General features: G+C 33.1%; 1 protein-coding gene across 2 annotated transcripts; it reads left to right on the top strand.

Moving 5' to 3' along the window:
• The first annotated feature begins 372 nt into the window (after positions 1–372).
• On the top strand, positions 373–10,374 carry LOC110710132 (aquaporin SIP1-2-like). Of its 2 annotated transcripts, none has more exons than XM_021888385.1 (3): positions 373–1,025; positions 8,314–8,586; positions 9,915–10,374. In XM_021888385.1, the coding sequence occupies exons 1-3, from the start codon at positions 489–491 to the stop codon at positions 10,080–10,082; spliced, it is 978 nt and encodes a 325-aa protein (XP_021744077.1). In that variant the 5' UTR covers positions 373–488; the 3' UTR covers positions 10,083–10,374. The 2 variants fall into 2 exon arrangements, with proteins under 2 accessions (XP_021744077.1, XP_021744078.1); XM_021888386.1 differs by lacking the exon at positions 373–1,025 and adding an exon at positions 6,612–7,152.
• Positions 10,375–12,394: the final 2,020 nt, after the last annotated feature.

Genomic DNA, 12,394 nt, shown 5'->3' with positions numbered 1-12,394 from the left:
TTTGGATTAGTATATATTGCATTACATTTACTAGTATTTTTACTAACATAATACAATTTATATTTACACATGTTTTGATTTGAAAAAAAAACCTAAGAGCAATTTAAATACACAATTGTAAAATTCTTTATTGAAAAACATATACTTTATATTTAGCCAACAAGATTAACCCGTGCATCGCACGGGCTAAATACTAGTTTAATATTTACAAAGTGCGTATTATATTAATACGAATCTAATGGCATCTCATATAAATTTTTTTATTTATAGATTAGTGTATAAATATGGTCAAAGTTTAGTCAAATTTGAAAATCAGATCAGATTCAACCAAATAAAAAAAATTTAAACTAAATCAGCTTTAAAAATTCAAATCAAATCAGATCATATAAACTAAAAATAGCTTAGACAAAGGTAGTGTTTCTTAATAAGCTTAGCTCGAATAGGCAAATACCTGTCCCGACTCGATTCTTTTGCAGCCTTATCAAAAAATGGTAAAGAGTATCTACACAAATTTAAACCAAAAATCTAAATTTCTTTTCCTCATCCTTAAATTAGCTGACTCATTCCTCCCTCCCCCATTCCTATCTCCATCTATCAATACCCCCACTTCCCCGAAAAAAAAAAAACCAAATTTATACATACCACCATCAAATCACCCCTCCAAAAACAAATTCTCACAAAATCCAAATCCCAAAAAAAAAAAAAAAAAAAAAATGGCGCAAGGGGTAGGAAAGATGATAAAAACCGCCATAGGAGACGCCTTAATGTCCTTCGGATGGATGTTTACGGCTTCGACACTCGGTATCGCTACCGCGGTCGTGGCCGAATATTTTGGAGTTGATGAGGAGAGTAAGTTAATCCATGCTATCTTCACCGGTATCATAATGGTTCATATAGTCTTTTGTGAAGGTATGACGGTGGCTCTTGGTGGTGCTAGCTTTAATCCCACCGCTAACGCCGCCATGTATGCTGCCGGTATTGGTGATGATACGCTCCTGTCTATGGCTGTCCGCTTCCCTGCCCAGGTATTATTTCCTAACTTTTTTTTTTAAGAAAAAAATTAAATTAGAGTTGGTTTTAATGTATTTCTAAGTAGATTTGAGTCATGATTTGGGAATACACTATTTATGAACGCAAGTACTAAATGCATTAGAAAATAACCTTAAATGCAGGATTTACTTAAATGTATTAAAGACAATATTACCCTTTTTATAATTTCTAGTATCCCACCCTGAAGTAATTTCTAATACCCTTCATCAACCATTCCGGACCCTTCATCACCCCCGGAAATATATTCCGGTACCCTATATTATCCCCCGGAAGTTAATCCGACAATAATGCTCAAGCCCCTGATATTAAATTCAGTAAATTTTTTTTTGGAAATTTATACCAAGAATTGATCTTAAGCCCGAACAGTAGTTCCAGTAGGTGTACATGCTGAAAATTTATTTATTCGATTGTGTTTGCAGATTGAATGTTAAGGGTGATTATATATATTTTTTGTTGAGATGTTAAGGTTGATTACATAATTAGGAGTGAAAATGATTTAGATTAAAACAGGGTAAAATTGGAATATAAGTTTTAAATATTTTAAAAGTTATTCTGCATTTAGGCAAATTGTTACCTGTAAGATATAAATTGAATCATTTGATGCAAGATATTAATACTTCTCTCATTAGTTTTCGTGAAAAAAAAAGTATTTTAATGGCTTATTTGATAATCGGTTATAATATTAATAAGAATGAATTTAAGTGTAAAAATTTATACAAATTCTTCAAAAAAACGGGTGTACGTTAATTTATAGTAAAACTAGTTAAAGCTATGTTAAAAATATTTAAAGTTACACTATATACTGCAAAAGTTATTATTTTTCTATTAATAAATTTTATTTTACAAAAAACTTATAATGTACTAGACTTATTCAAAAATTTATATAAGTCCTATCATTTTTAATTTGATAGGAGTGACTTTTGTATTTATTAATTCCTAATATGGATGAATTATGGTTTTGTCACGGCCTCTTTGAGGCTATCTAGATATTTTTTTTTAAAAAATAGTATGGGTTATGGGCCAATTCAATTTGAGGTTTAATAGTGTTTACACAACTATGGACGAATTAACCACTAACAAATGCTGGTCAAATAGATGTACTAATTTAGTAAACTTGCTAATCACCGACAGTGATTTTCATTAATTACTTGAGGTCGACTTTAGGTGGTGATGGCCAGGTAGGCGGGAAATTAACAAATACAAAGTACTTCTTCTATTTCACCAAGATAGTTAATCGTTACATTTTTTTAATGGAAAATTATCATCAAACAATATTAAAGAAACATCTTTGTAGATCTATATAGAATTATAGATTGTTTATGAGATGCACATGATCCAACATGCCTCCATTAAAAATACTAGAAATGGAGTATCAATCACTAACTTTGTTTTTTCATTCTTTTCGATCAATAAAGAATATAGGACGTGTTAAAGTTGTTGCATCTATGCATATATGCTGAACTATATTTTGTTGCACCGTTTTTGAAGGGGGTAGATCTAAAAAGTATGGGTACTAATAACACTTTTTGTCTTAACACATAATACAAAGAGAAAAGGCAACTAATACAACTGGAAATATCCACCTTTAATAATACGGCTAAGCAACAAATTGGTCGTTAGAAACGTAACGAATTAAGAGTGCATAAGTGATAGAGTACGTATATAAATCCATAGTTTTTTAATTGAGTTAGATCTTTTAACAAAAATAAAAATTACTTTGTATTTGTTATTGTACAACACAATAACAAAACTACTTAAGGATATCCGGTATAACTCGAGGTTATACCATCTATTAAAATTGTTTAATAAAATCGTATAAAGGTTGTTAAGCATTGACAAGAATAACTCAAGTTTATGAGATGAACAAACCTCAAAACTGGCTAACCCATTTGCAACAAAAGGACTTCATTAGACCTTATTAACCGTTATCGATCTTATTTGAACATATCAACCATTATGTTATTAGTACTTATGTTATCTTAATATATAATCTAAATTTATTAGATCCAAAATAAGTGAAAATAAGTTAATCGAAGAGAATAAAACCTTATCGCACTCCTCAAGTCTCAACCCTATCTACCCAATAAATCCTACTAACTGCATATCGTTGATATTATCTATAAGCTAATTTTTCGGTGTCATTCCTTATCAATACAATTTACAAAAATCTAATCACCGGCCATTCCCTATATATATTTAAAGCATTCTCTAAGGTTTGAAAAGAGTACTCCATATTGCTTTTGTGCTTTGTGTTTTTAAAACTTCTAATCATGGATACATCTTCCTTTAGGTTATCTACACTTAAAATTAGTATTTCCTAGTTAATATCACCCAAATCTCAATCCTTCTTCAATCTGCTTTGACAATTTCAAAAGTTGGTTTGGCAATTATTTTTAAACTAAAAGAGCAAAAGTGGTATTGTGTTAGATTTAACATTCACAATCAAGCAACTAACAACAATAAAGGAGTAACACTACTTAGCATTTCTTAATTATTTTTTCTATCTCAATTACATAATACTATGAAGTGGTGCAAAATCTAGATGATACAATTTTCAAGTCTGAAAATCTGTGTATTGCCTTATTGGCCTCAAAGATGCATACCTTTACAATTCATTGACCTTTGATGATTAACATGGGATACATTCATTCGAGGCATAGGAGATGGACCCCCAAGTGGTCAGGTTCGATCCTCATTTTCCATTCCTTTGATAGGGTGAGGGACCCCCATATCTTACCGACTAAAAAAAAAGGGGATGGATTTATTTATATATAGAACCTTGTATCTAAATGTTTGTTACACTAGGTTAGTCTCATGTGATGCACGGTTTTAATAATAAAAAATTCACTTGTTAGTGTGTAACATAAATTTTTTAAGCAAAATATAATTTGTAATCCCTCTCGTTAAATTTATTGAGCTAAAATGAAGGACATAAATATTCTAATTAACTTCATAGCTATAATAAAATTTTAAAAATGTTAGCTTTACCTTGAAAAAGTAAAAAAAAATAAAAAAAGAATGATGTCAACAATAGTTTTGGAGAGAAATTTTTTTATAAGAAGTTGCCACGTGGATAGTTATGATGTTAGGCTCGTGCGATGCACGATTTTAACAATAATTTTTTGGCTTATTATATGTAATACGTAACGGTAGTATAAATAATTTAAGTAAAATATAATAAATTGTGAACACTCCAAAATCATACAATCTATATAAAATATACGGAGTAGGATGAAAGATAATGCTTTTAGATAAATGGAATAGTCCAACAAGCTTTTTTTACTCCATTGAAAATTGTGTAGTTAGTCAATTTAAATGTAAAAATCTCTTAAAAAATGTATAATTAATTTACCATTTTCAAACCTCTATTTATCTTAAAATAATAATGATGTTATTAATAGTTTTAGCGGAAAATTTTTTTATGAGAGATTGACATGTAGATAGTAATGATATCAGCAGTGATTATCTATCTATAGATAGATTATAAGTTAACATTGGTGGAAAATTGAGAATCTTGCAATTGGCAAAATTGTAAAATAACAAATGGCCATCCAGGCTACCTACTAAGAAAAGGGTGCAACTACCTACCATGTTACCACATGTCCTCACCATGTTTCGACTAAGAGATAAACTTTTATGGATTTTAAGCTCATTGTTCATTAGGGTACTGATGTGGTTTCTATAGGCCTTTAAACCGTGTTTGCATCCTTTGAATTGGGTTAGGTTGTTAGAACAATTGGAGGATTAAATACAAGAGAGATTGGATACTCTAGGCATGTAACATTGCAAATTTACTAATAGTTTAATTTTGACCATTAAAATTTTTATTGCATGGTTAATTTAACATAATCATTGAGATACTGAGATAAAGATGATTGTGGCTGGGCACATGTGCCTCTTGCTGAGCCCATGTTCCACGGAACATAGCAACATACTAACATGTTGTGAATAGGGTTGTAAAAAGCTAACTCGATACGATAACTCGATCCGAAATAAGTGGGTTTGGATCAAGAATTTTTAACCCGTTTACATAATTGGTTCGACAAGAATCCAACATGAAATTAAACAGATTAGGTTTGGGTTGAAATTTTCAACCCGAAACCGACACGCATAACCCAATTATATAAGTGGGTTGAACGACAATCCATTAACCCGAATCCGACATACTTAACCTATTAATTAAGTAGTAAAAAAAAATTATTCAAAACTTGTAATTTTGTAAATTGCCATGGCGCCATTTATACATTTTGGTAATTTTTTGGCGGTTAAATTGGCGGACAAATTAAAATTTTCAACTTTTGTAAGTTAAAATATGGCAGTTAATTTGGCACAATTCTTATGTATGGCTGTGTTGCTAAAACTACTAAGCTCTTGTAGTATATTTTGCTAAAATTACTAACTTTAAACTCTTGTAGTATCTTTACATAATTAATGATGTATGTCTTTTAATTTTTAAATTTGAATATTAATTAGTTATTACGTACTATGTGGGTAAAAGGTTACCCGGGTAACCTGTTTATAAGCGGGTTAGGTTTAGGTTTAATAAACAGGTTAGGTTTAATTTGGGTCAAGGATTTTTCAACCCATTTAACATCGACACGAACACGAACCTGACACAACACAACCCATTCCATTTGACAACCTTAGTTGTGACTTGCCTACATAGTGTTCGTGCCATGCCGTGCTCTTTTTTTTTTTTTTTTTTTTTTTTTTTTTTTTTTGTGTGTTAGGCCTTGCAATGACTCAAGTCAGTCCTGCCTAGTGCCATCTTTATGTGCTATACAGTGAATAGACCAAAAAAAAAAAAACTTGGGTTGTTGTCAAAACCAATTTACTAGAATTTTGTATCTAGGTTTGTTATGACACTCATGAACAAAGAAGAGTACGACATGTGGCTATATTGATTCAAATTATTACATACTAATTACTAGGTATAAATATAGGTATAATTATTTTCACTTTGTTTGGATAAAAGGAAATGGAAGGAAAAGAAGGAAAGAGAAAGGAAGATGACAAACTCTCTTGTTTGGATAAAGGATTAAGGGAAGGAAAGAGAGGGATCTATTCTCCCTCTCTCTTTAATAAGCATAATCCCTTTAAAATTGAAGAGATTTGGATGTGAACACATACACATACAACGATTAAGGGAAGGAAAGAGATTTGGATCTACTTTCCTTCCTTATTTGCTATCCAAACAAAGCTTATTGAATGTGAACACATACACATGCAAGTAAATTAAATCTTGTGCAAATGTATCTATTCTTCCAACATTTTCTAATTATCCTAAAAACACGACAACCTCCATGGCACGATTAACTTCTCTATACCAAAAGATGATGACCACGAGTATATAATAATATAATATCTTTCATTAAGCTTTTTTTTTTTTTTTGAATAGTTTCATCATAGTATTCAATTATTCATTTTTTATTTACTACATATATTTTTTTAACAAAAGATGACGACCACGAGTATATATCATTCACCAAGCATCATAATATTCAATCATTCATAATTTGTTGGTACTTATAGAGAATATTTTATTTACCATAAGCAATTTATTTCTTCATTTATTAAGCATGGAATCCACGAGGTACACCAAAAATTCAACAATCAATTAATTAACAAAAAAATTTAAAAAACTTAAAATTAGGTAAGTCACACTCATTCTAACCATCAGCTACACCTTCCAATCCTCTATCCTATCACCCGTTGACACCTGCAAATCCCATCATACCCAACAACTTAGAGAGAGAAACTCACTGAAAGAGGAGAGAGAAACCTTCGAAGGTCGCAACAATGGCGTCTACAATGGCGGCGATTAAGCTGGCAATCGGAGACGCCGTACTCACCGCCATGTGGGTGCTCTCGGCGTCAACCATCGGCCTTTTCACTTACCTCATTTCTACTTCGCTCGGAGTTCAAGGACCTTTGACCCTAGTTATCACTACCTCAATTGTCGCAACTCTTGTTTTTGTCTACACTTTTGTCGGGCAATTGCTCGGTGGTGCTAGCTTTAACCCTACTGGAACTGCCGCCTTTTACGCTGCTGGTCTTGGGGGTGATTCACTTCTTTCGTTGGCGTTGCGATTTCCGGCTCAGGTTGATTTTGATTGTTTCGGGTTTTTGTTTTGTTTGATTTGATGGATTTGGAAGTGGGATTGTTTAGAATTGGTGATTTTGGTTTTTATATGTTTGTGGGAATTGGATGATCATTAATGTTGTTTGAATGTCAATGTGAAAGATGTTTAAGTTTCATTTATGATGGAAGTTTTGATATCAGTGGAGTTGACTTTTGTGTTTCATTTGATTTCGAGTGGAAATGGGTCCGAGACTTTAACCAGTTAAGCTAGTTTTAATGTAAGGTGGTTCGTGATATTATCATGCCAGGAGAGATTTAGTGGCGGGAGTTGGTGTTTAGTTTCGATTAAAATCGGATTTATGTTTAATTGACAGAGTTGACTTAACATGTATGTGGAGTTTGAGATGTTTTCTCAATGATGTTTCAAGATCACTGTCGTTTTAAGTAAGTGTATGAGTATAGGACTAGAAATCTGGGACGAACGACTTAGGTCTGAGGCTGTCATAGGAGCTATGTGGTACTAATTGAAGTTTAATGTGGAATGAATTTACCAATCATCGAGTTCTTGGGTTTTTTGGTTCTTGTTGTTGAAGTATATGGTATGAAAATCCTACTATATGTAACTAATTAAATGATTTCTTGGCCAAGACTATTTTTTGCTAGATTTTCACTAAAACATCAATGGTCAAAATTGCTTCCTTTTCATCTGACTAACTATCAATTGTCTGTTTGTCTCGCTCCAATTATGTACGCATAGTGGTTAGAACGTGTGACTTTCAATTGGATGCAGTATTTACTGAAAATTTGGTTGAGCCTGATGCTTAAGTGATGTATAAGTTTTCCGCTTTCTGACATGGAACTCGCAAATATTTGGTAAGAAGTTTTATTAGATTCTTCTTCCTAATGCACAACTCCAAAATTTGAGAAAATTCCAATAAACAAGCATTTAAAATCACCTGTTGGTTTTCCCTTGACAAGTAATCTTGTGGTTTATAAGCATACATCTATTCTTTGCCCTTTTTATGCTGTTACATTTTGACTATACAAGCAGTCACATCCTCTATAGGAAAGTTGATTTATCAAGAATAATAAATTCATTGGAAACTGTAAGATGGTGTATAAATATATCAGAGTTTACTACCAATATATATTTCTGATGGTATGAACTTGTTTTACGGCAGGCGGCTGGTGCTGTTGCCGGTGCCATAGCAATCTCGGAAGTGATGCCAAGTCAGTACAAACACATGTTGGGGGGACCTTCCATTAAGGTTGACTTGCATACTGCAGCCATGGCAGAAGGGGTGTTGACTTTTCTTATAACCTTGGCCGTCCTCATCATTATCATCAGGATTCCAGGTGGTATGTTGGTGAAGACATGGCTGCTTGCCATGGCTACTGTAACTTTGGTTGTTGCTGGCTCTAGTTATACTGGACCTTCAATGAATCCTGCCAATGTGAGTATATTTCTGCTGAATGACTGTGTTCCATATCTGTCCTGAGCTAAGTTCTTTCCATTGCTTTAATCATGTCTCCATAGCTGGTTTCTGTGCACCATTTATTAAAAGCGGTTTCATCACTAGTGACTACCCCACAACATTCACAGTAAATCTTCAATTGTAATTTGGATTAGTAATTGGCTGGAAAACATAGCTTAATTATTCAGGTTCAAAACAGGGTTTATGTCTTGAGCAGCCCAATCAACTAAGAACAGTGGCAATGTCCATTCATATGCTGCTTCCCTGTCTTTAGTGTCACTACCCTTTATTTTTTCCCTCTGCTATCCTTTTTCGGACTATGCTCTTCGCCAAGAGAGAGTAGTTACCTACTTACCTCTCAGAAGTCAGAACTGTTGTTGCACTGTCTTTAGTGTCATACTTTTGTATCAAATAAAGCAATGTCGTGATTATGCAGAATGAAATGCATTATGCATTACTTATTAATATACCCTGCATACTCTTACAGAAAAATGAAGTTTGCAACTGGTATGGAGCTTCAAAACCAAATGATATCCTTGTTTTCCTTGCTTTATGACAATGATAGATTCAAGATACTTTGCCTTAGTGATTTATGTTATCAACATTGAACACCCCTAATAAAGACACCGGATGAAAGGGTACGTAATGCAGAAAAGAGGACATATGAGTCTATGATTTGTTTTAAGACTTGTGTGTCTAACAATATTAGAGAAAATATACCTAAGTTGATTCAAACAGTCGAAAAGTGTGCATATCAGAGTGCTGCTAAATAGCCTAGGTCGTATTTTGATTCTACTTCATTATTATACATGTTAATACTATAGTTTCCCTAACATACATGGTAAATCAATAGTTTCCGTAAATTATTTAAAAAGCTCCTGTAACATACAAGTTAAGCACAAACTTAAGGTCTTACTTTGAAGTCATTGCCGTGGCCATTCGTGGAAGCAGTAGAAGAGGAGGGCTTTTTTTTCTGTCCATGAGATTGATTGAGCAAAAACATGCTGCAGTTTTGCAAATTATGCCTTGACCATGAATACTTTTTGTCCTTCAATCGATATTGTTGTAGTTTGATCCACGTGCTTTGAAAACTATGTGGTTTAGTCCTTAAAATAGAGGAGATTGCTCCACATAGGCTACAAATACAATGATTTGTTTCTCTTATTGTATTACAATGATTTGTTTCTCTTAATGGATTACAAATACAATGATTTGTTTTCTCTTAATGGATTACAAACACAATGATTTGTTTCTCTTATTGTATTACTGCGTAGTAGATAATTAATTGTCTTTTGTTGTTCTTGCAGGCGTTTGGATGGGCATACATTAGAAAACAGCATAATACATGGGATCAGTTGTATGTTTACTGGATCTGTCCCTTTATCGGTGCAATTGGGGCTGCTTGGGTGTTCAGAATCATCTACCCATTGCCTAAAAAGCAGAAGAAAGCTCCAAAGAACAGGAAAGCAGAGTAATTTGGTTCCAGATTTCTACAAGGAAATTAGTTATTCATAAACTAATGTGGTATTTTAACCACATTCTTATTTTTCATTATCTTCAATTGTAATATGGTAATATCCAAATTATGAATTATCATAGATTAATAGGTGGGTTTGGTAAGATGTTAGGAATGAAGTTGTGCAATTATACAAAGTAGTGTTTCAGCTTTCAGGTTTTGATTGCAGACTTGGCCTTTAAATTTTGCCAAGAACGGACAACAAAGCAAAAGAATATAACTCAGCCCAGAATTCCAAGTTGCAACAGCTATATTATGGTCCAAGCTTAATACACACGTTAGCATGACTAATGGAACAAGATGTCAAATAAGCTATAGAAAAAATGTCTTGCCGATAATATTTGAAATTTTGGTTTATACTGATAGAGCTGCCTGCAATCAGTGCAAACAAGTATATCTGTCATCTTTTTTTTCAGGCTTTGTAAGGCCTCGTGAGACTGTAAACCTGTTTGCCTGTAGTGATGAAGTGACCAAATGCGCTCTGCTCCGGTCAATCTCACACTAGCTGATCCAATGCTTTCTGTGCTGCTCTTCTATCAAATCCATTTCCAGGATCTGTGCATCCATCAATAACATTAACAGCCGAACCAATTTCACCGTCCTGCTAGTTTAAGATGCACCATAGTTGTTGACAGTAGCTAGTGGACTCGTCCCCAAAAGTTAAAGCCGAAAGAGGTTGGCCTATCTTCCAGATTTTTCCTTGTTGGCTCATTATACGTGTTAGTGTGTGCTCGCACAATTGCTTATGTGAAGGGGAAGCTGATGCTTTATAAACCTTTACCTTAGCAGCCACATAAATTTTTACTCATCCTAATTGCATGCCTTATGTGAAGGGGAAGCTGATGCTTTATAAACCTTTACCTGAGCAGTTACATAAATTTTTTACTCATCCTAATTGCATGATAACGTAAGTTTATTGTGCACACTTCAGAAAGGAGGAAAAGTAAAGCATCAAATGAGCAACTTTTAGGCAAAGAACACATGCATATGATGCATTCATGTAACATCAAACTATTCCTTTAATCATGCAATTAACACGGCATTTTCACTCTTAACAAGAAGAAATGCAAGAGCTAAGGGCTTTTTGCTAAAAAAGATGGTACTTTTTCTTTGCATCCCTTTACTAGAAAAAGGGCCGTTTGCCCTCACAATTTACCGCCTTACCGCTTCGGTCACAAATCTCAAAATTTACTCCATATTTGTTATTTTGCTTCTATAATTCCCATGTATCTTGCTTAACATTTGAGGTTGATGGCTTGGTTCAGGTCTTCCACGATTAAAAATTTCCTAAATCCTACAAGGTTTAAACTTGAGTCAGACCCGCGTTAATTTTTTTTTTATTAATTGACGCCTTCAAGATGTCGACTTTCTTTAACTTGGTGGCGTACTTAAAAGGGTAAAATGAAATAGCGGACTATTTGTCTAGTGAGCTGTAACTTCTAATGCGATGGATGAAGAATAATAATTAAGCTTTTTTTTTTTTTTTTTTTTTTTTTTTTTTTTTTTTTTTTTTTTAACTATAACACCACATGACAATACTACCTTCAATAAACTCTAAACATACCTTTTATTTTTTTTTAACATAAACATACTTCAATGAACTCTATTACTATTTATTTTCTTAAAGATTACACCACTTAAGTAATATAAATGATATAAACTTGTGGAATTTTGTAATAAAACAATTAATACTTCCCGCGTTTCTTTAGTCGCGTTTGCCAACGCAAAAATTCAATTATTAATATCTTTAATTACCGATAAGCAAAATTACAAAAAGTTGATATTTTGAAAATATATATATTGTGCTGAATCTAACAAGATTTCACATGACTCTATTTTTTTGTTACGTATAAAGTACAAAACACGGTCAAAAAAGAGTATATAAATAGTGATAAAGTCAAAACGTGCTTAAAAAAAAAATAAAAAAAACCGAAGGTGATAAAATTTAAAAGGAAAATTCTTGAGTGAGATGTGAAACTACAATTGCTTTCTCCCCGACACTACCTAGTACCACCCCTACTTTTCCTCCATAAAAATAAAATAGGATTTTTTGTAAATTACCACCCAAAAAACGGTCCACTTTTGATATAACCACCCAAAAAATAATTTATTTTAAATTACCACCCATTTAGAATTTCCGGTGGAATTTCCGTTAGTGGGCCCCACTTTTTTTTTTTTTAATCTGGCTTTCTCACACTCTCTCCCCTATTTCACTCTTCTTCTTCCCAACCACCACCCCCACCATTGCTCCCTCACCCCAATCTCCCCCAC

The sequence above is a fragment of the Chenopodium quinoa genome, unplaced genomic scaffold, assembly GCF_001683475.1.
Source record: "Chenopodium quinoa cultivar QQ74 unplaced genomic scaffold, ASM168347v1, whole genome shotgun sequence".
Taxonomy (NCBI): Eukaryota; Viridiplantae; Streptophyta; class Magnoliopsida; order Caryophyllales; family Amaranthaceae; genus Chenopodium; species Chenopodium quinoa.
This window is presented reverse-complemented; position numbering and strand designations above follow the sequence as displayed.